The following is a 27,994-nucleotide window of genomic DNA, read 5'->3' on the forward strand; positions in this document are numbered from 1 at the left end:
GGAAAGGTCTGCTGCATGCAAGCATACCGACCGCGCTTGAAGCTCTGCGCAAGCCACAACGAAAAAATCCGGAAAACGCTGACCGACAGGTACGTAAGATTGAGACTGCGCATCTTCCTCCGACAACTTCAGAAAGCTCGTCTCAACGGTCACGCAAGCAAGACGTGTGCAGGAGTTAATTTAACCTAAGCTGCTATCCACACTGAAGTATACCCATGTTGCTAGCATTAGCAGAGTTACTATTTTTACACCTAATAAGTGTCCTAAATTGCATTGTTTGTTTTGCATTGATTCCAGGTTTTGAAGACAAGGATGATTGTGCAGACATGCCTTCAAAGTATCCTGAAATAATTTTTTTCAAGGCAAATAAGCATTTTTCATGGTTATAAACACTATTAATGATTGTTTGGCCTCAACTAACCTCTGATCGCGGCAATAGATTGTTACTTTGTCTTTAAAACACTGTCTTCAGTGTGCGTTGAATTATACTAATGGAGTCCACTCTCATTTGTTTGACCTATCAATGACACCAAAATTTCGATTCCATTCGAGTATAAACGGATGTATTTTCGACTAATAACTTGCCTCATAATTTGACCAATATACAGTGGTCCCGGCAAGTTCGAATGGCCGACTACACGCGTATAAAAATACCTGGAGATATCAGGGGTTTTCGGTGCACAATGCATGCATGCGCGGCCCAGGTACTGCGATATTTGGTTCGTGTACGTGTGGCGAATGCGCTGGCTTTTATTTCTTAGGACAAGGTACGTAAAGCACATTAATCTTTTTATTCTACAAAAAATCGTCATTCTAGAACTGAGGTTGAATATAAATGAGAATAAGGCAATTGGAGCGTTCTTAATTAGTTACACAATTGAGTGATTGAATGCAAATACCTGCTTATGATATTGCTGTTATTATCAATTTATTTTAATCCTGCAGTTAGGTTCCTAGTGCGCTCTATGAACTCTTTCTAATCTAACACCCGAGTCGCCGCGTGCGAGGAGAAGCCACCGTCCAAATCCTAAAATATTTGGACAGTCGTCCCTTACCAGCCTATTCTGTTTACACTTCATTAGAAAAGGCGTGAAACACAGTTGTGTTTTCTTTTGATAGCGAAGACAAGCTCGCTTTTGTAGCGCCAAGTGCACAAAGCCTGTTGGCGCACGCCCCGCGCCTTTGAAGTGGGCATGGCACGACCGCTGTAGCAGACGACGCAGTTGTCTTCACCCTCAGCGGAGCGTGCGCGCATCGAGGCACCCTAGCTTTCGCAACCTACCAGGCTTAAAGGGACAGTGAGGAGAGCTCTATCGATGTATTTTTTTAAAGCAAAATCCGATAGTTCGACATTTCATGGCTTTGTTGACTTGGCCGGCAGCAAAAGATGCATTTATTTCTAAGAAATTCGGATTCGAAGTTGAAAAAGTTTTTCCCGCCGCTCTGATTCAAACTTGGGATTCTCTTATGACGACACAGGACTAAGTGACGTGAAACATGACGTGCATACGACGTAACGCAGACTCCGGGATTTCTGGCAGCCAGCAGTGCGGCCTAGCAGCAGCCGGAAAGAAAGCTACCGCCGGCCGCTCGTTGAAGGCATCGATCGGCTATTGCGGCCGTCGCTACCGTCGCTTCGTTTACGTTTGCACCGGCGTTTTTCCAGCGTTACGATGGAACCCGTTCTCGAAGTCGTCAACGAAGTTCTCGCAAATAGACACCTTTAGCATACCGTGCACCTTGTTACCGTTAGCGGAATACCGGGAGCCCGGCTACCACCGGGGAGCAGGCGCTGATTGGTCCCGATGCTGCAGGCCCTCGCGTAGCTGCCGGGTACGTGGCGCCATCTGGCGACGTCAAGGAGATTTGCGCATGCACTGGCTGCGCCTCAGTGATTCGTAGCTTCTCGTATCCCAGTGTCGCTAGAACTATTGGTTCTAGCAACACTGTTTTGTCCTATGACGTCATCCCGCTTGTACTTGCGAGTTTGGCCTGTGGCGGCGATACCTGTATTTTGGTTCTTGCTCTTTTCTACGTTACAAGAGCTTTGTTGTCAGTATGAGTGGTATTTTTGTAATCAGGAGCTGGTATTCTGTCGATACAATGCCAACTTTGATTTCTCCTCAGTGTCCCTTTAACCAAAGCCGATTTTTTGTAAACATTTGTGGCAGAATTCCGATATTCAGACTAATGGTGCGAATCACCATTTGTCTGTGAGGCGTGATCGCCGCAGCCGACGATCGAAGCTCTTGAGGCCGCCTGCTGACGCTCGTGCTGGAGAACTCCTCCTGTGACCCTGCCTCTCGTTCCGCTTCTTCATAGATTACTTTTGCAAGAGTCTTCGTCATCGGCGTTTCGCATGTCCCAATAAACCACCCTTCACTACTATCGAACTAATATCATTGCCCGACATGCCGACGACCCAGCAAAGCAAAACCAATGAGCAAACCAGGCTAAACACATGCTTTCGCACATCTGCTCAATTTAAGTACATTAAAATCCTGGCACATTTTTTTTTTCAATTTGTTTCAAATCTGGCAACCTAGCGCATTAAAAGCCTGGCCACTAAAGAGAGCAGCTATTTAATTAGGGTGTTTTTAACTGTAAAATCTGGAACTGGAGTGTGCCATATGTTTCAAACATAGTGAGTGGTGACAATCACCTCTGAATACGCATGTTTTTATGAGAAGCAGATGTATAAATGCATGTTTTGGTAAATTTTAAGGCTCTGACAGCCATGTCGGCTGTGCACAAATATTTGGGAACACCAGCATCACCAAACTTAGTGGAGAAACACCTACAATACCTGACTCTTTAGCAGATTACCTTGATAAAATAGTGAGCAAAGAAAGGCCTGCGTTCTCTTAAAACCTGAGGGACACCGCTGCTCCCCCCACCCTGGACCCTGTCCCAGATGCGGGTATAGCTCGAAGTACCGACAAAGCTGCTGTCGTCAGCGCAAGCCTAGCTGACCGGGGATGATACAGCTAGAGGAGCAGATTGGACAGTCGACAAAAGGAGGCTCCTAGCGAGAGCTCTTACCCTAGTAGCACAAGTTGCTGCTGGAACATTGTACCAATATTACCTTTTAGGTTACATTAAAGTGGCTAGCACCCAATGTCAAGACAACATGTGTACAAAAACATTGCTGCAATATTTTCCAGAATGTTGTGTTCACATTTGACACATGTACAACATTGCTGCAATAAATGGCACAATGTTGTGTAACATAAATGTAACATTCTTGAAAAGTTCAGTAACCCTGCTCAATACCTTTGCTCATGGGCTGAATGCTGGTGCAGTGAATTGAGTGCTGGTGCAGTGCTCCTGTTGCTACAGCCGCAAATTCATTATATGGACAAAAGAGTTCAGAATTAGTCTTGTTTAATTCACTTCTTGTGTGATTTGGTTGATTCTGTTACATTGTACACAATACAACTGGCATCTGATTGCAGGAAATGTGTTCCAGTGTATTTGGTCTTGGATACAAGATAGAAAAGTGAATGCAGAGAGTAAACATACATATTTTCCTTCTGTGCATGCATGATTTTAAAAGGACTGTTACAGTTAAATTTAAGTATGACTACTATTACAGTTTTGACTTACAAATTTTGCTGGCACCCCAAGGTTGGTAGCTGAGTCATTAAAAACAAAATTGTTGATATATGTGCATGTGTGTATAGTTGTGTGCATGTGTGTGATACACGCATGCTCAGGGGCTTTTTTTTTTGCATGATACCAATTCATTAGAAATATTTGTTGATATGCAGATTTCATCTTTGTAGCTGTACTGTTTGGGTAGTGGATGTTTTATAAAGGGGTATTTGTTATGAAAAATATTGCCAATTATCAAAAATTGAGACAAGGTCTTTTATACTGACATTGAAATATGTGTTCATAGAAGTAAACTGAGGTGAAAGAACTACCTTACGTTGAGACTCAAAATAAAATTTTTGGTAGGAGTGCAAGCTTCAAGATATTCAGTGTCAACTAGCTCTTAGTCCACCTTACTACACTGCCGGGCACACTGCACACCCTGCTGTGAATCGGGTATAGGACAGCTGCATGCTAATGTTAGCATGCAGTACTGTGTTGGGGCATGTTGTCCAAAAGAGCGAAAACAAGCATCAGGCCTATAAGATGCAAGTAAATCAAGAAGGGGCCTTGCAAAGGCAGTATGCTTTTGACTGCAAATTTCAACTCATCTAGAGAAAGAAGTAGTGATGGATACCACGAAAGCCACATTCATTATGAGAACCTATTTTATCACAGGTTAACTTTTGCAGATCTCTACTTCAGCGTTGCCACTCAGCAGGCTCATTTTATGATGAACATAATGGCATGCTAGCTGTAAATCTCTTCAACTTATCACAAGGGCAGAAAAAGAAAAATACTTTTAATATCAAATTCTGCAAGAGCATTAGGCACTATTAGTTAACCAGGAGTGAAACAAGTGTAAATGATGTGGAGTTATCATCAAAAAAATATATACTGATCATTCTTGAAGAGAGGTACTTCTGGAATTCCACACAACACCTGCAGTGAGCCATCCACTTGGGGGTTCCAGCCTTTTCTGAAACAGTTGATTTCTTTGTTGCCTGTGAGGACATCAGTTTCAACTTTTAGTGTATACCAGAAATTTTTACAGTCCTCGTGCTCCTTAGAAAACTGTCCTTACATTTAAGGAACAGCATGTACCTAATCAAATATCACATGCAAGCCCACCATCACCACAGCTGCTCTTGCCAGGTCAAAAGGATGTTGGTGTGTACAAGGCCAATCAATTATACTTTTGGATTTTTGTTTTTGTTCTCTGTAGCATTTTGTGTTCCTCCTGCGATGCAGCACAGTGACGAAGATCGAATGGGCACTCAGTGCTGTGGATTGCTAGTCAGTGTAGCATGATATGAGTTTGCATTTAACCAGTGTACACAAGTTGAATGGTTCATGTTGACCACAATTTTTTTGCATTGTGTCTGCAGTAAACAAAAAGAAAGGTCTTCGTATTTAGCTAAAACAAAGTTTGTCCTAGAGGAAGCCCACTGTGTAAAGATATCATGAAGTCAACTATTAATGCAATGAAAATAATGCAGTATAGTGAAGCCAATGCTTCACTAATACATTATAGTGATGTTGCAGCAGTTGGTTTGCCACTGAATGTCCACCTGGTTGTACAATGCAGCTGTAAATATGAAGTTTATTTAGTGGCCAAAACTTTTTTTTTTAATCTGTAGTGTCTGAAAAAAAATATTATGAGGGGCACTTGCATTAATGTGGCATAAATGTGCACAAGAACTGAAACATGCATCAAGTGGCTGCTTGCATGTCAATGAATTTTGTGATCTCCTTTTTTCATAATGACCATCAGTGTGCCAAAGCTGCATACAGTGATCATGATGTGCACTATTTTTCTACAGGTGCATTGGCACGCTTTCATGCTGAGGCGTGCATCATCCAATCATAACCTCATAGTTGGCATTTATAAGCATTGTGTGTGTTCTGTGTACAAAGAAATGTGCTGCTGTGTGGCAGTTGTCACCTTGAGTCTGCTGTGTAGCTTCTATTACTGGGCTCATGTTGGGGTCCATAGAAAAGCTCTCTAAGCAGAGCGCAATTATTGCTTACATAGCCTTTTTCAAGAGACGGGCTTCAATAAACAACTAACGTTTCAGCACACCTTGTGTCTGTCTTTTTTTGCTCACATACAACACAGTTTCTGTCCGACCGAAGGCTGATGAAGGCAAAGGCCTTGTCAGCTGAGTGCTGTCTGCTTAAGCATGGTAGAACTCAAATGGACAGCCAAAATATCCTTCTTTCCTAAAGGGCATAGTAAGGGCCATTTGTGCGTGAAAGGAGGGAGTCGAGGGATTGTGGAAAAAGCCATGGAACAAATGTAAGTTAAGAGACGACCACAGGTCAGAAAAGAAGCCATGATAGCATTAAGGAGCCTGTGGAGCATAAAATGCAGTGTCATCATCGGCGTCATTGACCGTGAGCGAAAAATCCACGAAAAATCTTGAGAGAAGGAATCTAGGAGGTGGGCCACCTAGGTCATGTGACCTTGTGGCGTCATCACAACCTGCCCACTGGTTGCAGAACCTGCACCACAGAGCAGTGGCACATTGCTTAACCAGAGCATCACTGCCAAGAGTGGTATGAGGAGTCCCAGGGATCTATGAATGTTTCGAGAATGACCAATTCTACATATATACCCATTAACCCATTAACGCTATCATGTCATATCCTTATGGTGAAGTTTAAGTGTTCCGTCCAATTTTTGGTCTTTGTTTTACAGTGCACATTCTGCACTATCCTGCAGTGTTCACTATCAAGAATGTAGTGCTGCATTCTCTCTTAAACCCCTACAGACAAATTTTTCTAGAAAGTGGTACCAAAACGGCAATTTATTATCCATGCTGCCATCTGTCGGTGAACCTAAACAATGCTTTGGACGAGCCTTGCTCACCTTAAACCGGACACCAAGTGCCAGAAAACACACAAGCTGGACTCGTCATGAGCCCGAAATGACAGTCGGCTGAGTATGAGCCTTGCTTGTCCAAGTCCACTAGGGGGTTAACGTAACCTGGCATGATGTGACAGAACATGTTGTGGGCCTGAAAGGCCCATAACATGTTCATCCCAGCAATGCAGTGGCTACAGTTTACACTGTGCAAAGAAATATCCTAGCGTTTGCAAAGTGACTTGTAGACTCTCTAAAACACTCTCTAGTGCTCTGAAGTTTGTAAAGCATGCCTGTGCTAATTGAACTAGGACATGAAGCACATTTTTGTGCAATGATTGTTTAGTTCAGAAGTTTTAAAACTTTTGAGAACACTGTGCAGTTGCCTCTGTGGTTGGCCTGCATAGCTACAATAGTTGAAAACAGCCTGTCTACAGCTGGTTCACACCCTTTTGTCATCACATTTTGCATTTTATGAAGCAAACAGAGATTAGTAACCATGTGAATCAGAATCTGTATCAGTATTGCAGCACTGGTTCATTTGGGCATAGTAACGTTTTGTGTGTTACTATGCAAAAAAATGAGTATTCATAGTTGCAGAAATCTTCATGATATACTGTCTGGTCAGCAAAAAAAGAAAAAATGTTTTGCTGAGCGCTTTGGGCTACTCCACAGTGCAGTGCCAAAGTGGATCCCGGGCTGTTTTACAGATAGCTGCGTCCACTACACTGCTGGTGGCATGTAATCATTCAAAACATGGCCGGTACCTTCAGAGAGTCCCTGAAAGCAGTGAATCTTCTCGGCTACGACACAAACGAAAGCTACAGATGGGCACCTGGACTATCACCTCTGTCCAAACTAAAAATGAGATGAAAGGACATCTTCTTTTCACAGAAGGGTGTCGGGTGCATCTACAAAGTCAAACATCGATGTTGTGAAATCGCAAGACCACTGTCACTGCTGAGCAGGGTCTGTGAGCGATTTGGGCACCATGCCTGCACGATCACTCCATGCTAATTGGTTTTGTGCAAAGTTTAAGAATACACCCACATGCGACTGATGAAAAAAAGCATTCCAAAACTGAAATAGAATGCTTTTGCAATATACTGAATGGCGTTACTTGTCCAGAAGCAGCACGGATAGCTCATTCAAATTCATTCAAATTGAACGATTTAAATAGGCGTAATAAGCAATGAGTTAATGCCATTATCGGGCTGTAAAAGTTTTTAAAACATACTTAGGGGCTTCTTCAGCGTGTTTTCTGCCCATATTGTATAAAGGGAAAAGTTAATGTTTAGTTTGCAGAAATGGGCTGCTGCTTAGTGTCGGTCATTGCTTGCTATCAGATAAGTTGGGCATACACTGGTGCTGTCAAGCTACCAGGACATCAGCTGGCTCCATCCAGTAGTTACCTTTAATATTAGTGAGAGAGAATATTGAAGGTTTTCTTTATGCCATTTAATTAAAGCTGATAATTATCACCCTTCTAAATTTTCACAAAGTTCATAGAATAGACAAACTGCAATGGAGCAATATTTGGAGCAAAACTATGGGTCCTGGATCGAAGCATTAGATCATTTCCTCTAGAACTTCACTCTGGAGTCTGTGGTGTCATTTTGTGGTGGCAATTTCTTACTTTTAATGTTTCACTATGAAACTTTTTTCACAATGAATTGAAAAGTGTCATAGTCTGCAGTGAAACCTAACAAAGCCAGTTTGACAAATAAACATATTTTGCAAAATTAAACCATGCCAGTTTATCATGATTTGCCCTTGTATGTTCCCAGCACTCAAACCAAGAATAAGTAGTGCAGTGCACTTGCATAGGGACAGCTTATGACACTAGACGAAGTGAACCTTGTCTGATCAGCAACCTACCTCTTGTAGAACCTAATGCAATGGTGCATAGCTATCATGCAGAAGGAAATTTTGCCTGCAATGTACGTACTGAACCAGCCTGCACCTTTATCAGGCATGCTTACCTGTGGCGCACTGGGGGCTCAACATCATGAAGAACAATACGAAATGAACCCAAGAAAATGGATGCATCTCATGATTACAGGTATCCTAAACTGAATAAAACATGCCCTGTGCAGTTGTGAGAAAAATGAAAAGTGGTTAAGGCAAAAAAAAAAGCATTCAGAACATACCTGAAAGACTTTTTCATAATGGCAAAATAAACTGTCAAGTGTTTTACCCACAAGAATTGTCTGTTACATATACTGAGATGCCTGTACGCAAAATTTAGCTTTAGAGTTCACCATCCCACATTCAGGTACCAGAAACCTGGCACATGTTCCACTGCATGCACACTGTAGATTCTGTACAAGGGCCACTGTTTTATATTATTCGGTTCAATAAAAGTAAAAAATTGCGAAATTTTTTTTTCTTAGATAATTCCTTTATTAACAATGCTGAAAGATTCACCGTTTGTGGAAGCACCTTGCAAGCCTCCTAGCAGAAGTAGACTGCTTCAGTGAACCAATGGTAGCCACTGAAACGTTATCTTTAGTGGCATTAAATGGAAAAGCAACCCTTTTTAGCTATTTTAAATGCAAGTGAATACTGGGAAAGATGTCTACTAAGATAGCCTAATGCTGCAGATGTCAAGCACTTCTGAAGAGAAACCAGAATCAATTCACTTGTAGTATTGTTGACATCTCTGCTGTCTGTCCTTTATGAGTGACATCAAATAGGAGCTGTCAGTCCAACTCTCGGCTGTCGGAATTTGCAGCAAAAGTCCACATTGAATAAAAAGAAAAATAGCCACAGATTTTATTGCACTTCAAAATTCCAAAAGCACAAGCAGGGTACACACCAGCTGTTCAGCATTCACAGAAACTGAACTCTCTTGGCCAACCGTGAGTATTCCTGTGGAGCTTATAGGCTGCAGTAAACATACTCATATACAAATGCAAAACCAGCACTAAATGTGACACCAGAGGTTACTATGGAATTAGTGTCGTTATGCTACATGAGTATTTTTTCAGTAAAACTTGCACCAAAAGGTTGTACTAAATTTCAGTAAGCATCATGCTTGACCATGAAAAGTAAACAAGGCAGGGGAAAGCCTCAGAGCCTCATAGCAAGCGCCCTGAGGCTTCCCCCTCTCTTGTTCACTTTGCGTGTGTCAAGAAACCATCTGCGTGCCCTCTCTCTAAGCTTGACCATGGGAACATTGCTGCAGAAGAAAACAGGCATCCAGAAATAAATCTCATTCTCATGATCGCTTCTCAGTTCTGCTGTGCAGCTACCAAATGCCGTGTTTTATTACTAGCAAAAATGTGCAATAAGCTGCACACAAATGCTAAGGACGGAGCATAATTCAGAGATTAGAAAAGCTATGTACAAACTGTAGGCTGATGGATACTACAATAAACATAGGGGAATACTGACCTTAGAATTTTAAGTAGCTCTCTTTCATATCAGCACACAGAAGTTTTCAGGAGCATAGTTTCAGCAGTATATATCTGTGCAAAAAGCACTGATGAGATGGCACATGAACCTGCTGTGTAACAAACATGCTTAAACATATTTGCAGATAAATAAAACTGCATGCCATAAATCTGATTTCTTATCGACCTTTTGCATGCTAGCCTTAACAGATAAGTGAAAAACACTTCAGTAGCAACTTATCTCTTTCCAGTCACAAGGCTCGTATGCTAAGAATGTATTGAAGTTCTCTTAATATGCACAGAAGTTTGACATGTAGGGTTACTGCTCAAACAATTAACACTGAGACTGATCCCAACAGATGGAGGTAGATCACAGAAGTCCAGAGCTGGTAAACTGGCTTCTGAACTGTATACTATTTTGAAAACGTTGGTAACAACACACATAACATTATAAAAGTGACATTTTTGTGCTAGGATAAGAAGAGAGGAATGATGGACGGGGTGAAGACACTACCCTGTTGTCATTGCTAATAATAGGAAACCATCTGCATGTTGCATGTCCTGGGTTAATAGCTGTTTAGCTTTGCCACACCGGGTAAAAAACACCACACACCAAGTGCACTGCCTGTCTTTGAGAAAACCAGGCCTTCCAGCAGCAGAACTGTAAAGTGCACTTAACCACAGGCTGCTGGATAATGCAAATCTGGACTTGCCTGCCTATTCTGTTTATACAATGCTTGCTTTTTTTTTTTTTTTGCTGCATCCCTATCCTGTACTTTGGATGTTACTTCTTTACGTCACTACAAATAAAAATACTTTCCCGTAACAACAAATTCTGACCAAGTGAAATATAACCTATCCAGAGTACTACTATCTGCTTTTGACTTTGTTCTTCTGAAAAATGTGACCTTATCACACTGCACTTGGTTACTGTAATATTTACGCACATACTGAAGGCATACAGAATGGCCTGATCAATTTCAGTAGTAAAAAAAAAAACTTATTACACACCTGGAAAACGTGACCTAGGTCATTTCAGTGAAGGGGTCTATGGCACAAGCACTGCCCAATGTGGCACAAAACACTTTTCTGCTCTTAGACTTGCCTCTATACATAACCATGGTCATAATCATAATGAGCTAGCTGTCAAGTTTCTAAAAGTTAATATTTCTCACAAAATACCTGCCCAGATTCATGAGAAAGTCAGTTATTGCGCACTTTGGTGCTCAGGGCACTCAGGAATGTGACTGAAAGCTGGAGCTGTCCACCTGGTGTCATTTGCACACCTTGCTCGAAACTCAGTGCCAAAGCTTCATCCAAGAACACCTGCCTGCTTTCCATTGGGATGCGTGCTACGAATGGCATGGCCCAGCTCAGGAATTCTGCAGACAGCAGAAATAGCAGTGTTCTGCACTTTTAGATGTTCCTGAGAAACAATACTTAAAACCCATACAAAATTGCTTATGGTAAAAATATAAGCCAAGGAAGAAATTGATATAATATATAAAGTGTACTAAGATTTGTCCATTTTAGTTAAAACACTTGTACTGTGTGTGCATATGCTTCAAGGTGTAATAAAGGAGTAAAGACGCCAAATTTAAGTTGCATGTGTTGTTCTTTGTAACGATGCGCAAGACATTACTATACATGGATTACAACTTGGCATACACCTGTGACCACCAAGTAACTTATAATAGAATTTATTCTCTCGCGTGTTTCTGCTTCAGTTTCAACAGCCGAGCAATGTCTATGACATCAAGAGTCAGCATAGGCAACGTGAGGCATGAAAAAACCAGTATAATCGCTGCTTCTTCACTTATGATTACGGCTCTTGAGGCAAGCTGACTGTAGCATTGTAGTGACTTAAAATGACAAAGCAATGATTGTAGTTTTTTTCATGCCTCATATGGCCTGACCTTTGACGTCATAGCGGTTGAAACTGGAACCAAAAGAGGTGAGAGAAGAAATGCAATTATAAATTATTTAATGGTCATAGAATACTACGTGGTGATCCATGTATACTAATGTCTTACACACCACTACAAAGAAAACAGGCAATCAAAAATTTCGTGTCTGTACTCCTTTAAATTACTGTAAACAACTTAATTTTGTGAGGACTGAATTTTTGCATTTTTTGCAAACCATGTACACCTTGCAAAAAAAGTGTTCCCACAGATAATTTGGGTAAAAAGTTAACTTCTTAACTGACAAAAAAAATATCTTGTAAAATATATACTACTGCCTTCAACATGTACTTGATGCGACTGAGCGCTGCAAGCCGGAATTCACGATAACTCAAAGACATTTATTTCACAATACTTGGTGCAGGGTATCCCTTCTGACTATCTTCTTTGCACCCTTTCAGTTCACGACACACTTCATCGAGCCATGCCATGTGAATGGACTTCATTACACTTGCTCTCAAGTTTACAGTTCCATCCACTGCACAGTGCCCTTGCTCCAATGCTTGTTGTACAAGTGCACTGTACCAGAGCTTGAATTGGTCCCATGAAGGAGGGGAGCACAGAGGGGCCAGCCACTCCTGCTCTACTAAGTTCAGTGCCCATAAAATACTTGCTAACTGCAACTTTAGCCGACTTCATCAAATACTGTGTTCACGAAAAATAAGTCATTTACAGTATCTGAAGTCTCTCTGTTGCTTCTCTTTTTTTAATCTTTCCTCCTTTCATTTTGAGAAAGGAATGGCGTGGGCAATTTCTTTTTTAGTTGCATTGTGGAGTCAGGAGTCAGTATACTTCTGTATCAGGCAGATGTAGTTCCAGGTCTTATAAACTACACAGTCCATATACCTACATATCAACAGATTAAACCAGTGCGAAGGAAGAAGGACATGAAAAGAACACATACAACACAGGATGGGCACTGACTACCAACTCTTTATTGTTTCGTAGACCAGCACAATATATACTAGTAACACTGGACCACGGGATACGACTGGACAATCGCCAGTGTGAAAGAACATCTCAAAATGAATGTGCTTTGAGGCGTTCTTTTGCACTGTAGATACGGCCAACCGTATCAGCACCTGTCCCGTGTTTTTCTTTTTTTCCATTTTCATTTACACCACGAATATGTAGGCAGGCTCAGGCAAAAAGCGAACTAGTTTAGCTTGAATGCAGTCTGAGCCCCCCCCTCCATGCATGGCATATAGTAAACATACAGCATACAAAATTACTTACATATCAATTAATACTCTTAGAACTGTAAACAAAGCATAAGAGAAAGAAGACAACAAATACATATGATATAGTACCACCTTAGCGCCATTCATATTTAAACAGTTATTACAAAGCTTTGATGGAACATAGGCTACATTTTTCTACCTGTACGTTACTGGTGCGTAAGGCATTTAAAAGTCACGGCACAGTATAACACAGCATATGGCACCTGAGTTGAGTTTGTGTGTGTGTTCTTTTTGTGTCCTTAATCCTTGGTGCTGATTTAATCTGTTGATAGCAATGAACCAATTAACACAGACCAGAATCCTTACCCTACATATCTATGTCCTCTAATTTGATGAACGAACCCCATCTAAGATCCATAGCCCATCTACAAGCTGCACTACCAAAGTGCTGGAACACATGGACCCTCCCACAGTGTCAATACCTGCTATGCAGAACTTACTTTGCAAAAACTTGCAAAGTTTTGTGCTTGATAAATCTAAAAAATGTGATTTTATGTCCGTTTTTTGTTCGATTCTCCACAAACTCCTGACTAAACATCTGTAGTGGCTGAAATACTCATTTGAAATAAAATTATATCAGAGTGCTGAAATTTCAATCAGAAATAATGTTTGACTTAGTTACAAGAGTACTGCCAGATGCACCATAGCAATATCAACAAACATCTGGTTAAACAGTACCGGTTTCTACCCCTCGCTTAATTTACTCATGTGGAAGATTCATTGTTTGATGTTAAACCTCCTTTGAAATTTATTGATAAAATTTGTGAACTCCATAAAAGTGATAACCCATGTAGCAACGAACTGTCACAAGTTACCTACGTTTGCTTCTTTGCCTTGAATGTGACCTCTGTGGCTTTTGCAAATATTTAATCCGACTCCCTTTTCCTGAAGGTAGAGCTGCCACTATGTGGGCTCTTACTGACCCAGCCTTGTCTGGTTGTGCACTTAAAATTGAACATACCCCATCCCCCTCACTCCTCCATCCCTCTCCCTCGGTGCTGAGCTGCACTCCCGTTAAAAACTGCAGAAGATAACGTCTATTGCCACAAAACCCAGTTAACAGTAATATCAACTTGCCTGACCGTCTACCATACTTACTGCAATTTATTCTTTAACTGCTGCAGGAATAGCACCTATGCCTGCAATCACTCTGCCCTCATCCAAGCTACCATGGACCTAGCTGGAGCAACCATAATTACATCTCAGCTGTTGGCACAGTTTCAGCCTGCCTCTTTCTGCACACATGCATGGAACATAACTTCATTCCACTTTCCTGCAATCACCTCATATAGCATGGTATATACAGCTTTGCTTTTGCGGTGACAAGCTGCTCTCTATAGCTGGATACAACTCAAGAAGGCAGCAGCAAGAGCTCCTCAAAGAAGACCCTCCAGAAAATGGCGGCGACTAGTTCTCATGACGCCATGATTAATTCCCTAGAGTGAAATCGCATTAACCCCGATGTTGTGACAATCTGCCAATGCCATCGGCTGGAGGGCCTCCTTTGACGGGTATTTGCCACTATACCGTCTTGGGTTGTATCCAACTATAGACTCGTGCAAGGATACCTGATCAGGTAACTAAAATGACCTACCTTGGAAGTGGCTGCTGCTGGAAAATACAACATCTGTGGTATCAAGTTTAATACTGTTCACTTCCATGCCAGCTTGCTGAGCTTGTTTTTGAAAAACCTCCTCAGGCTCCTGCCAGTGGTGCTGTGGTGGCACCAAGTGCACTGCATCCTGATGAAAAAAGTGGAGAGGAAAAGCTAGGTAGTATGGCTCCAGGCCTTCCTCTATCAAATATGCAAGCATACGTCTACCAATGAGAAAAACTGTAGTGGCATAAGAACACAGTCTGATGTGGGCAAGCAATCCTTAGCCTGTACTAACACAAATGAGCACATGAGCAGCTTCTTCATTAGGCGTCACACATATGCTATGAAGTTGCATGGGGCACACAGGGATTGAAAATTCACTACCTCGTGAATGAGTTTCTATTTTTGCATTGGCCAACAAAGCACTCAGTGTTCCTGACATAACTGTATGGTTAAAATAATCATACCTGTTATGGACAGAATGCTGGAAAAGTAATTCGAGCAATGCTATCTTGTGCAGCACTCATGCCATACGGTTAAGCTAACGCTTTTGTTTCGTGCTGCAAGTCGTGCAAGTTTGGCTACATTATAAATAAATAGCATGCCTGAAGCAAATGCATTCAGTTTGAAATTCCTCTCCAGGACTACACAGTGAACAAGTACTGGTGCATAGTTCAAATGGAAAACAAGTGTGATGAGTAGTCAGTCAGCCAGCATGCATGACTGCCTAGCTGCTAATCTAAAGGGGTGTAGGGCAACTTTACAAGTTAATGTGAACATTTGTAGCCCAACAAATACATGGAAACATCCTTGTGTATTTGTTGTGCTTTGAATGTTCACACTGACTATCCACTCGCACGAATTCTCACACAGCTAATTTACAAAATACATGAGTTTAGTCAGTAGCAGTGTCGATGTGTAAATAGACAATAAAGAGAAATGGCATTTTCAGCAGCCAGAAGAGGAGAAAGCACCACAATAAACCTGCTCGACCAAATATTAAGCCTATGACCACATGTACTTTTTACAACTTCCACTAAAATAACAGACTCATACTTCAGAAAGGCAGTGCAATTGGAAAACAATGTGATTTTTATTGCAAGATTAAATGCTCTGAAATATAGCAAAATGTCCAGTGCATTAAAAATTATATTGTGCATGAAACCAAGCAGGAGATGTCAGATTTTCAAATTTGGGATTTTTAGACTGCAGCGGTGGCCTAGTGGTTCAATCCCCAGTGCCGCCAAGTACCCACCAATGATAAAATGGGTACAAGCTTTTCCCTGGTCTGGTGCTCAGCTTATTGAGGGTAAAAAGCATGGGAAACGGGTCTCTGACCGACTTTGAGAAGATCAGAAAAACCTGGTGCCATGGCGCTCTTTGGCCAAAGAGCTGCCCTTGCACCATGAAACTTTATCGTCATCATCACCAACTATCAGATTTCACTTTTTTTGCTCTGCAGTACACTACTTAAGCACCCTACACAACCCTGGCACACTTGGTGCACTGACAAGACCCAGTGATGTGTCCCTAACTTTTCACGTGACCCACATGACACTGCACAAATGCACAGCACAACAGCTGCTGTACAAAACTTGTTTTCTGTTTAACAATATATTACACTAAGTATCACTTATCTGCAAATTGTTATAGAGCATGGTTTCATTTTTAATGTCATTTATTTGCTTTATGAATGAAATGCACAGTATTTACAAATGTCACAGGCATTCTCAACATTCTGAGATGAGAATAACTGTGCATTTATTTAATACCTGTAATTATTAAACCGTTATTAAAATATAATAAAATTAAGTAATGCACATATTGAAGAAAATTTTCCTTGAAACCCGCTACAGAAAGCCATTCATCGACTGCAGTAGGACCCTGCTGACATATTCCCAATTTTGTTTTCTTGATTGCTACACTGTGTTTTCGTGGTCCTGGAATGAAGCTAGGACAGCACACATTTCTGGCTCTTAGGTTTTTCTTCCACATTCACATGAAACGGTATCAGCAACAATTCTACTGAACCCTGCTGTAATGAAATATCCTTCCTTTCCAATGGGTATAATAAAACATTTTTCTCATGCAGCAAAGAGTAGCCAGCTGCTCTGCACCGACTGCTTGCCTTGAAAGTACTTATTGAATGCAGCAGTTTATAAGTCCCACACCTTAAATAACTTTAGGCTAATTGCTGCTTTTTCTGCAGTAAAATAAATTCAAACATTACTAACTGCAGCACATAAAACAAGTGAATGCCTTTAAAATTTCATCCCAAATGCAGTCACTTGGCTGTGAACTGCATTCCAGAGTCAGCTTTTGCTGACTGGTTGCAAGAGCAGCCCCTTTAGTATATTATATTTGAGGTCAAGGTTTTCTACTCAATAATGAAGTGAGAGTTATGATAATTAATAGATTTCAACAGCCATTCCAACTCTGTTCTAATGACATTTGAAATTTTTACTGATGAATCAGAGGCACTTGACTTAACACTGTTTCTTAAGAATTCTATCAGGACTATAGCATCAGGCCATGAGTGGTACGTCATTTATGAACCAAAGCTGTATTAAAAGTGTGAATATGACATTGGCTGCACATAAAAAACAAAGCTTAAATATGACTTTATGCGACTGTATGTCACATCTGCTAATGGCTTGTCAAGCGAAAGTCTGCACAACAGCTACATGGATTTAGCAAAGTGCCTTGTGTCTTCATACTTAATACAGTATACAAAAGGCCACTGCAGTGGCTCAGTGGTTATGATGCTCGGCTGCTGACCCAAAAGATGTGGGTTTGATCCCGGCCACGGTGGTCGAATTTCGATGGAGGCGAAATTCCAGAGGCCCATGTACGGTGCAATGTCAGTGCATGTTAAAGAACCCCAGGTGGTTGAAATTTCCAGAGCCCGTCACTACAGCGTCCCTCATTGCCCGAGTCACTTTTGGACACTATACCCCCCATAAACCATAAACCAAAGTATAGAAAAGTAGGCTTAACCAGACATACCCGCATGTAGGCCTTCCAGCGGGGATTGCCTGAAAGTTTCTCAAGCACGTCATAGAGACAGCAGCGCACAGGCAGAAGCAAAACACAGCAGCCTCGAACATCCAACAGCATTGATGCCTGGTGTAGTCCACTCCCTTCACTGCAAGGCATTACTCCACCATAGTAGAACAACTTGCTGAATGCCCCTTGTAGTTCCACTGGTGCACTGGACACAATGCAAGAACATCTTGTTGCAATGCCTAATGCGGAATCGGCACAGCTCCAGCAAAGCAGACAAAGAAAGATTTAATGACTGATGCTCCCTGTGTGGCAAATAGCTGTGAACATATATGCCTTGAATTAATTTTCTTCAAACATGCAAAACACAGGAATAAAAGTCATGTGTGGCATTGTTGGAGTCGGTCTGCGTGAAGAGAACTTTATTTTACAAATATCAACTAAGGCAAGAATAATGAACCAACATTTGGACTACTGAACAAACTAAAATTTAAAACTAGAAAGTTGCAAAGAAAACAGTTATTCAGGCAGTTCCTTTTCAGTTCTTAGTAAAGTTAAGAATATAAAAGTTTAAGACTTTGGCTGAATGCCTAGGATGTGCACAGCTTTGTTAATTTGGGTTATTAGTTAGTGCTGTGCACAACACACTTAAACAAGGGTGCACTCTTGCCATGATATATTTGGCTGCTGCACCTTTTCTAACTTAAGAAAGAAACAGACCAGTAAGTCAATATTTCTCATAAAATTGTCTTTAGGTGCTCAGTCCACTGCTTTATAACATCTTAATTTGACAATTTATAGCACCTCAAGTAAGTTATTATGTCTTCCGCAATTTCAGTTGGTAAATTCACAATAGGCGGCAGCCATTAACATTCAGTTTCATGCACAAAACCATTTATGAATTCGGTAAAAAAACCCCTGAAATATGTGAATTGTGAGACATTTCGTTGGTGTGCACGATAAGCAGCAATCGTAGGCAAGTCATCAGTTCACATTTCTTTCAGCCACCAGAAGCAGGGAAATGGCTGCAAGGATTCCAATTTCTTGCAAAATGTTAGCTGCAGTGGTAGTTGTGTTCATTCACATGAAGCTAATTTTATGGTTGAGCAACAGACTGACACTAAAGCTGGAAAGCAAGCATTACGTTCTTCACTGTAACAAAACTGCATGAAAACCTTCCTATGCTTTTTGTATGTTGCACAGAGCTAGTTCAAACCAGTGCAACACATTATGAATTAAAAAAAAAAATTCCAATCCAAGTGCCCTTCTGAAATTTATCATTAAAGATGAGCTCACACAGTCAACTAAGGGCCACCATTATTATAGCACAAGAAGGCAGCAGTAGGTGGAATGTTCATAACTATAAAGTTCACTTGGAAAAGAAACCATCTCATGCCCTGAAGGAATGAGTGTTCAAGATTAATTATTTTCTGATTAGTATTGATAGCCCAACAAAAACCAATTTAATTGAACAAGAACTTAACTGTACCTGATTTTCAGCCAAAATACGGACCCTCATGTTTACCCCCCAAACTAATAAAAAAATAAGAAACATGCAAAGAGTCCTGCGCATATGTCAGGCCAAACAGTGTAGCACTTACAGTACAAAAAAAATAAAATTATTATTTCACCAGATATGCTAGATGTATGCCACCATGCTATTGCATTCAAAGATACCTTTACAGTAAAATTATTTTCTGCAGAGCATCCATAGGAGTTCTCCTGGGTAAGTTCCTTGAAGGCAGTGACACAATTTTTAGGTAAATACATACTTCACACTCCAAGTGTTCATGTAATTACAGCTGCCAGACTGCCAGTTCCAATATGTAAAATAGTCGCCATGATGATAAAAACAACTTGTCTACTAGAAGAGGATGTAAAAAGCAGATTAGAGCATGAATTCTCGTTAAGCTGCAGACTACATAAACCAGATATAAGTATCTGTTCCCCATTTCCCCCCACAGTGGCCTTGTGCCTTACTCTCTTTTTGGACTTTCAATCACTCAATAAGTATTTGTGCGTTTAACAGCCTCTTTCTGATTAGATGTTTCTGAAGTCACTGGCAACGCAACACAAATATTCCTAATTATTTTATATGGTTGTTTTGTTACTGTGCTGAATGTTTAATGCCCTACAACAGGGTTGGCTGCTATAGGTCATTTAAGGCTCATAAGATTTGGTACTTGCACTACGAAAGGTGCATACTTCTTATGCATGTGTAACATAACTTAGCCCTAAAAATCTTTCTCCGCTATTACAATAGACAGGTCTCTGCAAATAGGCTCCACATGTTAAAGCACGCACAACTTCTGTGTTTGAATGGTAACAGCTGTTCAAGAAAGTGGGGCTGTTGGGAGGGTTTCAAAGATAGCACTTAAATTTTGTGATTTTTACCTGGTGTAGAGGGCAGGGACATGACGGTATGTGATGTCCCTATGGTGACAATGCTGTTGAGCATACAGAATGGCTTCCGAGGCTCTGTCAACTGCAAGGAGGCGAGCGAAGTGGGCCTCGCACAAAGGCTGCAGCACTTGGCGGCTTATCAGGCCAGGACCACATGCCAGCTCCAGCACTTGCTCCTGTAAGACAGAGAACTATCTTGGCCTCTGAAAATGCCAACATGCAGCCAAAGCAAGCTAGGAATTGGGCCTCACAGCTGCTGAGGGCATGTCCACTTACTGGTGACGTTTAAAGGCCACCAGTGCACATGAAACCATATGACAGTAGCAGCTGCGCAGAAAAACAGTGTCAGGTTCCTTGTACATTAAGTTGACAGGTGAGTAGCACCCCTCCTGAGCTGAAAAGTGCACAGACAGCCCACAAGTTTAGAAATTCTTTACCTGCTTTGCTCTGCAGAAATTTTTTATACACTTCAAGGTTTCATTGGCGTGATGAAGGGAGACACGCATATGCCTAATAAAATGCACTGTATCACATACCTGAGCAATCCACTCCATTCCAGAAGCATAGTGAGTGTACTCCTGTTGGATGTACTTAAGGGGCAAAGGAAATGATGCCACTCTATCCATTCTTGCACCTCCTGCAGCTCTTTAAACCAAAAAGTATGCAATATGTCATCAATCACTACAGGTTTCGATGCCCCCAAGTACAATTAAGCACTATATTGAATGACATGAGTTATGAACAGATACTTACAATCATAAACAACTTTTTTATTATGTAGTGCACAGCTAGCTTATTACTTCTAGGCCACATTAGGAAACAATTTCGATATGCATTTTTTTAGGCACATGAACAATGTCGAGTATACCACACAGGAGCACCAAAGAAAATGCTATCTGTAGCACTACTTGCACGTGTAAAAAAAGAAAGTTGTGTTCAAACTGCAGGCAAACCTACAAAAAACTTGTTAGTGGTAAACAAAAGTATTTTATATGATTATATGCCCCATACATTACAATTCCTGCTCCTGTGTGAAAGTGATTCAATCAAATTCACATATTTGTTCTATACATTCATTTAAGTACCTTGTGAGCACAGCATAAACTAAGATACTAAATAGCCTGAAGAGGTTCAGAACCAAATGTAGCACTCTTTGCATCAGGATAAGACCATTACTGTAACTTAAATGGTAGACAATGTGCACTGGAGCAAATTATATTTTATTCTTTTTTGCTCATGATTTTTCCAAACTTTTTAACTTCTTTCCAAACTATGTAACAAATGCAGGCAATCAATGCAAGTTTAAATTGAGTCCAAGGCAATATGCCACTTGCTTGCTAGTCTCCTTTGGAAAATTATTATCTTATGATTGTAAGTTCACTACCCTCTAGAATTATTTGCAAATTGCTAATATTGTGAACATAATTTGAAAGCAACTCAAATTCCGATGTTGCGGTTCGTGAAGCTATGAAATGTAAAGTACATGAGCATATTTACAGCCTTTTCTGGGGTTTAAACTTTTGAGGTTTTCCAAGCAGTTAGCATTGAACTTTGCAACAGCATTTAACTATACAAACTTGACTACGTAATACACAGAGGCAGCTTTATGAAATATTGTTTGAATGAGCCATGGCTGAGATTTGTAGCCTTGGCCTGCTGTCTAAATTTACTCTATAAACCATATTATGCGTATTTATTGCCAGCACTGACATCATAGGGGTACGAGATGCAGCGGTGAGGTGTCACCCTAATCATGTTGCGAGCTACTGCGAGCAGAGATTTTTTTTAATTATGCAGAGCTTTCAAATTTGACTTGAATACCCACAAAGACCACCTCTACAGATCTGTTGCACTAGAACATGCCCATGAAAAACATTTCAGGATCCCTTTCATGACCACAACACAGAATTCTTCTGCAACAAAAAAGTGGTACATTGTTAAGGCTTTTCTTGTTATCTAAACAAGAAGCTAACCACCAGACAAAATTATAAGTTCAAGAATTTTGATGCCTCTGGCTTGTTTGATATAGTTGCAAATTGAAAAGCTGATTTTGTTTGCCGTTGTGATTGGTCAACAGACTAATACAGAACGCTGTGGACCATGGCCTACTGTTACCAACTGCTATTTTTTAAAGTTGTATCCTACTCTAGTTGCATTTCTAAATATAGACGCTTTACAGCGGCGTATCATGGGGGCTGCCATCTTTGATCACGTGATCACGCCGCCATTACTCGCCTCCTGACCGCGCTCGGCGCGCGCCTCGTCGCGACGGCTGCTGCGCCGGATGTTTCGGTTCCGCAGGCAGTGTTTCGGCTGATACGGTTGTAAAGGAGCGGGAAGACGACACTGTGGTTGGTCCGAAGCTTCGAAAGACATGCGAAAACCCCAATTAGATCAATTTAGGCGTGAAAACGTTATCGGGCTTCATGTCGCGAAGAGCCGCTGAGCTCTCCGCCTCTTCGAGGCAACGGGTGGATAGCCTGAATGCCGCTGAAGGCTTTGCTTAATATTTTTTATTGATATTATCTAAAACAGCAATGTTTAATGACCCTGCGGCTGCGCAGGTCGTTGTCGTATTGTGTACATGCATGCGGAGACTGCTCTAAAACGCTCACATGCACATCGTACTCATTTGTTTGCAAACCTGTTAAAGGTGAATAGGAAGCCTAAAATATTTTCTGTTGGTTTGCTAAACAAAGGAAGGCGACAAAAATAAATAAAACAAATGTTACCCAATCATGTAAGCAGTACCATGCATCAAGCAGCCTTCACAAGCTTGCATGCAATCGTTTACAAGGATTCCGCGATATAATTGTTATAACGCGCGCATGGCAGAGCGTTCACAACAAGAAGTTCACAATTATGTTAGCCTCACATAGTATAAAATTGTGGTACGCTCCATGCTCGATATGCGGACATGATGATGCTCGAGGTCTCGTTGGTTGTAAGTAATCAGCCGGTTCTAGTGACTCTCTCGCATGGATCGCGAGGAAGTGACAACCGCAGAGCACAGCAGCCGTAACACAAATGCTTTATTCCGATTGTGGTCCACGAAAACCGCGCTACTTGGAGCGAAGTTCAACAGTAGCACCAAGACGGTGTGTAATACACGAACTGACGGTAAGCGTTGTCCGCTCGCACGGCTATACACTGCACAATATGCAGTAGCGGTATAGGAGCGTAAGTCGTTTTTTTTTTGTGACGTTTCGGTGGCGGGACAGCTTGTTCATGCGGCTATGTTGCGCACTTACCCCCGCAGATTTTCCAAGATCGAGACATTTCCTTCTATATTCGCTGTCTAGCGCTGGCGAACATGTGTGTTGCGTTCGCCCCTTCGGAAAGGGTGGATGTCCAACGGGCGCGAACAGGGGCAGTACGTCCTTGTGCAGTTCGGTTCCGTGAAGCTCGCAAACGATCGCGTCCCGCCCCTTTAACTGTTTGTTGCAATTCTTGCAATCCACAACAGAGCATGTATTTTCTCTTTCCACATTTCCACTGCTGCGTCGAGGCACACACGCCGGCGACTTACGAGGAAAGTAATGGCGCCGTGTTCCGAGCGCACCTGTGGCGCCATCTGGTCTCAAACGGAAGAACTGCGCGCTGTAAACGGTCTATAGGACCCCAATTTCAACAAGTGTGGCTTGTATCTCAAGACTGACACCTGAGCAATTAACCCTGCTTAAATTTCTCCAAAGAAAACTGTACATGTCTTCCTTCATAGAAAGTATTATTAGTCGCATGTCGAAGAGGCATCCACCACTCACGACCTACACCAAGTACACTGGATACAATCAGATCCTTAAAGCACTACAAAATCAAGCAGTTTACTTTGTATGTAATCTTTTTTATTTTACTGTTGTGCCACTACAGGCAGGCAGAGGTTTAGATTTGCATGAGTGCTACAGCAGTGCATTGGCACTACAATAATACAAACACTTGCAGCAGTAACACTTACTGGATCCTTCAGCATTCCTACAAATTTTACTGTACCTATACCATCTGGGTTTCATGTTTTACCTGTATCAATATATAACACATTCTCTCTTGCTATAATTGCCAAATAAATAAATGTTTTCAGTAAACTGTCAGTCTTTGAAATGTGAAATATGCCTCCTGGTCATGCAACTTTAAATGATAGCTGAAACATTCAGGTGCTGGATATTCATCAACCATTTGACATACCATTTTTTGTTTCCATCAAAGTGAAATATTTTTCTAGCTAAATAGTATATTAGGAGTTAGGAAAGGCAATTCGTTAGTTCCCAGCAAACCACAAACCTCTCAGAGACATCTAGCTGGACGTCTCTGAGAGGTTTGTGGTTTGCTGGGTTTTCTAGCGCAAAATACTAGTGGTTGATTTTTTGCAGGGATATTGAATATTTCGTGCAAAGTGTCATAATTGATGAAGAAAGCAACATCGAAATGCCACAATTATTCAAGTAAACACCCGAATGATCATGGACATAGTTTCTATTTCTAAGGTGCACATTACACATGAAACTGCAAAAAAAAAAGATGTTACTACACGTGGCAAAATATGTCTGCATAGAAATGGCGGATGACATATATGCTACTCTACTCACTGTTTTGAGAAATATTATTTATTGCGTTTATTATATGGCATAAAAACACAGGTAATTTCCTAGATGAAAGATGCAAAATTCTTTTGAATTCTTTTCTTCTTCATTCTTTTGAATGTCTCTGCCTGATTTTGCATGAGGTCCTTCTTGATGATTGGTTTACTTCCTATATTTATCACCACTTCTATCATTATTCACCAAACCACCCCTCCCCCCTCTTCCAGTACTTATGCACCTTTCAGAAGTAATGGTTCTTTGTTGACCTGTGGGATTCTTTATTATGCACTTAAATTTCAGTGTACAGCTCATTTTGAATTCCACTTCAATCTGAGTGCTGCCACAGAAGGCATGAACTTAACCACTTTTCCCATGCTCTACAACAACAGACCACCGTGACCACAGAAATACCAGGATGAGTGTTGCTGGATCTTGCATTATGAAGACACCTTCAGATATTAATTTTTTCACAACAGTAGGTCAACTGGTGCACAATCTGTAATGAGCATGACATGCTGCAACATTTTGCTGTAATAATCATGGTCCTGCACTTCCATGTTAACACATTTGATGATGTGTTATCTGTATTTCGTGAAAAATTCAGAAAATGTGAGCATTAGTCTCAGGTCAAAAACTACAAGATATATAACAAGCTATTTGAAGGTTTAAAATTAAAATCTTGCAAACCCAAATGTAAGGACTATTAACAACTCTTCTAATGATAATGGTGCACCTATGTGCAAAAACAAACATGCTGCATTGCACGAAAGCACCACATCTACATCTTGAACCACACTAATGGTTGTCCTGTGAGCGCATGAGCACATAAATATAAAGGAAGAGTATTATTGCTGGCTGCCACAGTCCAGAAAAATGCCACTGTCCAGCTTAATTTGTGCATGTCTCTTGAAGAGACAAAAAAAAAAAAGGCTGCATAAAAGTGGCCCATGTATCCTGATTTACTTAAGTCTGATCCTTTTACACATCGTAACTGAAAACTGACTCACAGAACTGCCTTTTTATTAGCAGCTAATCTGAGTGCAATGGTCAATACCCGAGGACTACATATTTAACCCAGAATAGAGAGCTGATATGTGCAAGATGTAAATGCACTTTTTATATACAAAACATGCACAGCAAAGACAAAACAGGCAAGTGTGCAATTTAATGGCAACAGTAACCTGGTTGGGCTGGGCTGCACACATTTTGAACAGTTCAGTTGCCAGTGCTAATGCTCCACTCAGAACTGCACCCAAGGTAACTGAAAGCTTTTTCTTTTGCAAAACGAAAGCGTGCAGCTTTCATAATTACGCGTACCCTTGACAGTTGGTGTACCAAAGCCGAAGTGGTACCCCACTTTTTTTTTTTTTCTTTTTCCGAGATTTGTAACTTGCGGCCGCAACTTTACCGAACACATGGCCAAACTGCGCACATATTGCCCATCGCACTGCGGCCACGTGTGAGTTTCGTGCGCCAGCTGACCAATGTATGTGGCGCAGTCAAACGGCTGTCGGTTACGCTGCATATAAGCTCGCACTGGGTGAGCAATATGATAACAAATACACACGCAAAATTTAGACGGCGCGCCACGAAAGTAACAGGCGGTCAGCTGCGGTCATTGCAAGCTCACGACCTTGACGGGTCAACGCTTGTAATCGGTCGACTGCAGCTTCCACCTAGAGCAGATATGAAACGTCTAGTAAAACGTACCTCCTATTCACAACGTAACCACTTGATCCCTTGCACTCCGTCAATGAGTCGAAAAGTGGTGCGTTTCAGGAAGCAACTTGTGCGCCTCAGCTTTGTGTTCACTTCCTCAAGTAGAGTGCACACACGTAGTACGCGGTGCTTACTCAACGCCGACAGCGGTAATCACGCGCTCCGCAACTGTCGCGACGCGGCCTTCGATTTCGCCCGCGTCGCATCCTAAGTAGCTGTCGAGCGCGTTTGTCGCGCACGGCAATGCGTTAAAATCGCGCTCTGTACAGGCATATATAATGCTGCGTGCAGGTGATATTCCTAACACCTGCAAAACGTTTAGCCAAACAATTATCCTACTGCCTGTTATCCGTCGGAAAATGAATGCGCATACTTCGACCACTTAAGAGTCCCTAGGAGTGAGTGGACAACTAAACATGCCCGACCGTTGTGAACTACGAGTCGCGCGACTAAATAAACCCTTCAGGTAGTTCAAAGTTTATCGCTGATCCAGCTAGCGCGTCAGCAGCAATAACCGCCATGGTAACCCAGCTATCCAGCTGACCGCTTCCGAACGTTGTCTGAAAAGCCATGGCAACGAGAGGTGTAGTCTCGGACTGAATACACAAGTGGCTGCGTAAACAAATTATTTTATTGGAAGTGGGTTTATTTTTAAAATAAACGCTGCACCTAAATTTTAAACAACAGAAACTACTTGTAATTATTGCATGATTTAGCAATTTGCTGCGGTACCGCTCTAACGGTGTCATCATAGGCGTGATCGTTGGTTGTCGTACTTGGCGAAATTCCACGGGTTAGCTTCAAGAAACTCCCTTCACCCATGCTTCACGCAACTTGCATTTTCCCCTCATTGTTCGAATCAGACAGTCGTGCATGGCGCTATGTTCGATGGTTCAGGACCGTTCATGATCTGAACCCGGGGGCACTTGCATTCGTGTTCCTCCAGAGTTTGTAATACTCTTAAAATAGCGTATCTACAGCTTAACTTATAGCAAATCGTCAGCCACAGTTTAAATTTAATGGTGCTTACAAACTTACACTATTTCTTTTTTCCTTTTTTTTTTCGCTAATGGTAATAATAGTTCTTTTCCAAGTGTCTTTCAAACTTTGGAGTAACAGTCTATAAGCATGCGAATGAAGGCAAGCTCGGTGATACCTATGTTTATCACGACGTGCAGCTGTCAGCAATAAAAATAGGCATTTATAGTCAGAAGAGCGCTTTTTTTTTTTTTTTCGGTATAGCATCAGCTGATGATATGCCGAGCTAGCCGTAGTCAGAATAAAGCTAAGATATACAGGCTGGATAACTAATATTATTAGTCAACTTTTAAATATTGCTAGCTGATAGGCTCATTTAAAAGACTGAAGCATGTCAGTTTTTGGTATTTCGAAAATGCCAGAACCGTCGCCGCTGCAGCGCAAATAATTTTTAGGCGCCGCCACGGTGGTTCAGTGGTTAAGGCACTCGTCTACCGAGTCGGAGTACTCGGGTTCGAACCCGACGGCGGCGGCCGCGTTTCGATGGAGGCGAAACGCAAAAGGCGCCTGTGTGCTGTGCGATGTCAGTGCACGTTAAAGATCCCCAGGTGGTCGAAATTATTCCGGGGACCTCCACTACGGCGCCTCTTTCACTCC

The 27,994-nt window shown here is 41.5% G+C and overlaps 1 protein-coding gene across 2 annotated transcripts; it reads right to left on the bottom strand.

Moving 5' to 3' along the window:
- Positions 1-9,206: 9,206 nt before the first annotated feature.
- Positions 9,207-26,929, bottom strand: LOC149353393 (4-vinylphenol methyltransferase 2-like). 2 transcript variants are annotated; one of them, XM_089582528.1, is made up of 6 exons: positions 26,351-26,929; positions 20,600-20,708; positions 20,055-20,239; positions 17,664-17,868; positions 14,655-14,802; positions 9,207-11,237 (listed from the first exon to the last, which is right to left on the bottom strand). In XM_089582528.1, the coding sequence occupies exons 2-6, from the start codon at positions 20,687-20,689 to the stop codon at positions 11,059-11,061; spliced, it is 807 nt and encodes a 268-aa protein (XP_089438654.1). In that variant the 5' UTR covers positions 20,690-20,708; positions 26,351-26,929; the 3' UTR covers positions 9,207-11,058. The 2 variants fall into 2 exon arrangements, with proteins under 2 accessions (XP_089438654.1, XP_089438655.1); XM_089582529.1 differs by lacking the exon at positions 26,351-26,929 and adding an exon at positions 20,315-20,390 and having other exon boundaries at positions 20,600-20,710.
- Between the last annotated feature and the right edge of the window lie 1,065 nt (positions 26,930-27,994).

This window comes from Amblyomma mixtum, chromosome 3 (assembly GCF_055824585.1).
Source record: "Amblyomma mixtum isolate Tamu chromosome 3, ASM5582458v1, whole genome shotgun sequence".
Lineage (NCBI taxonomy): Eukaryota > Metazoa > Arthropoda > Arachnida > Ixodida > Ixodidae > Amblyomma > Amblyomma mixtum.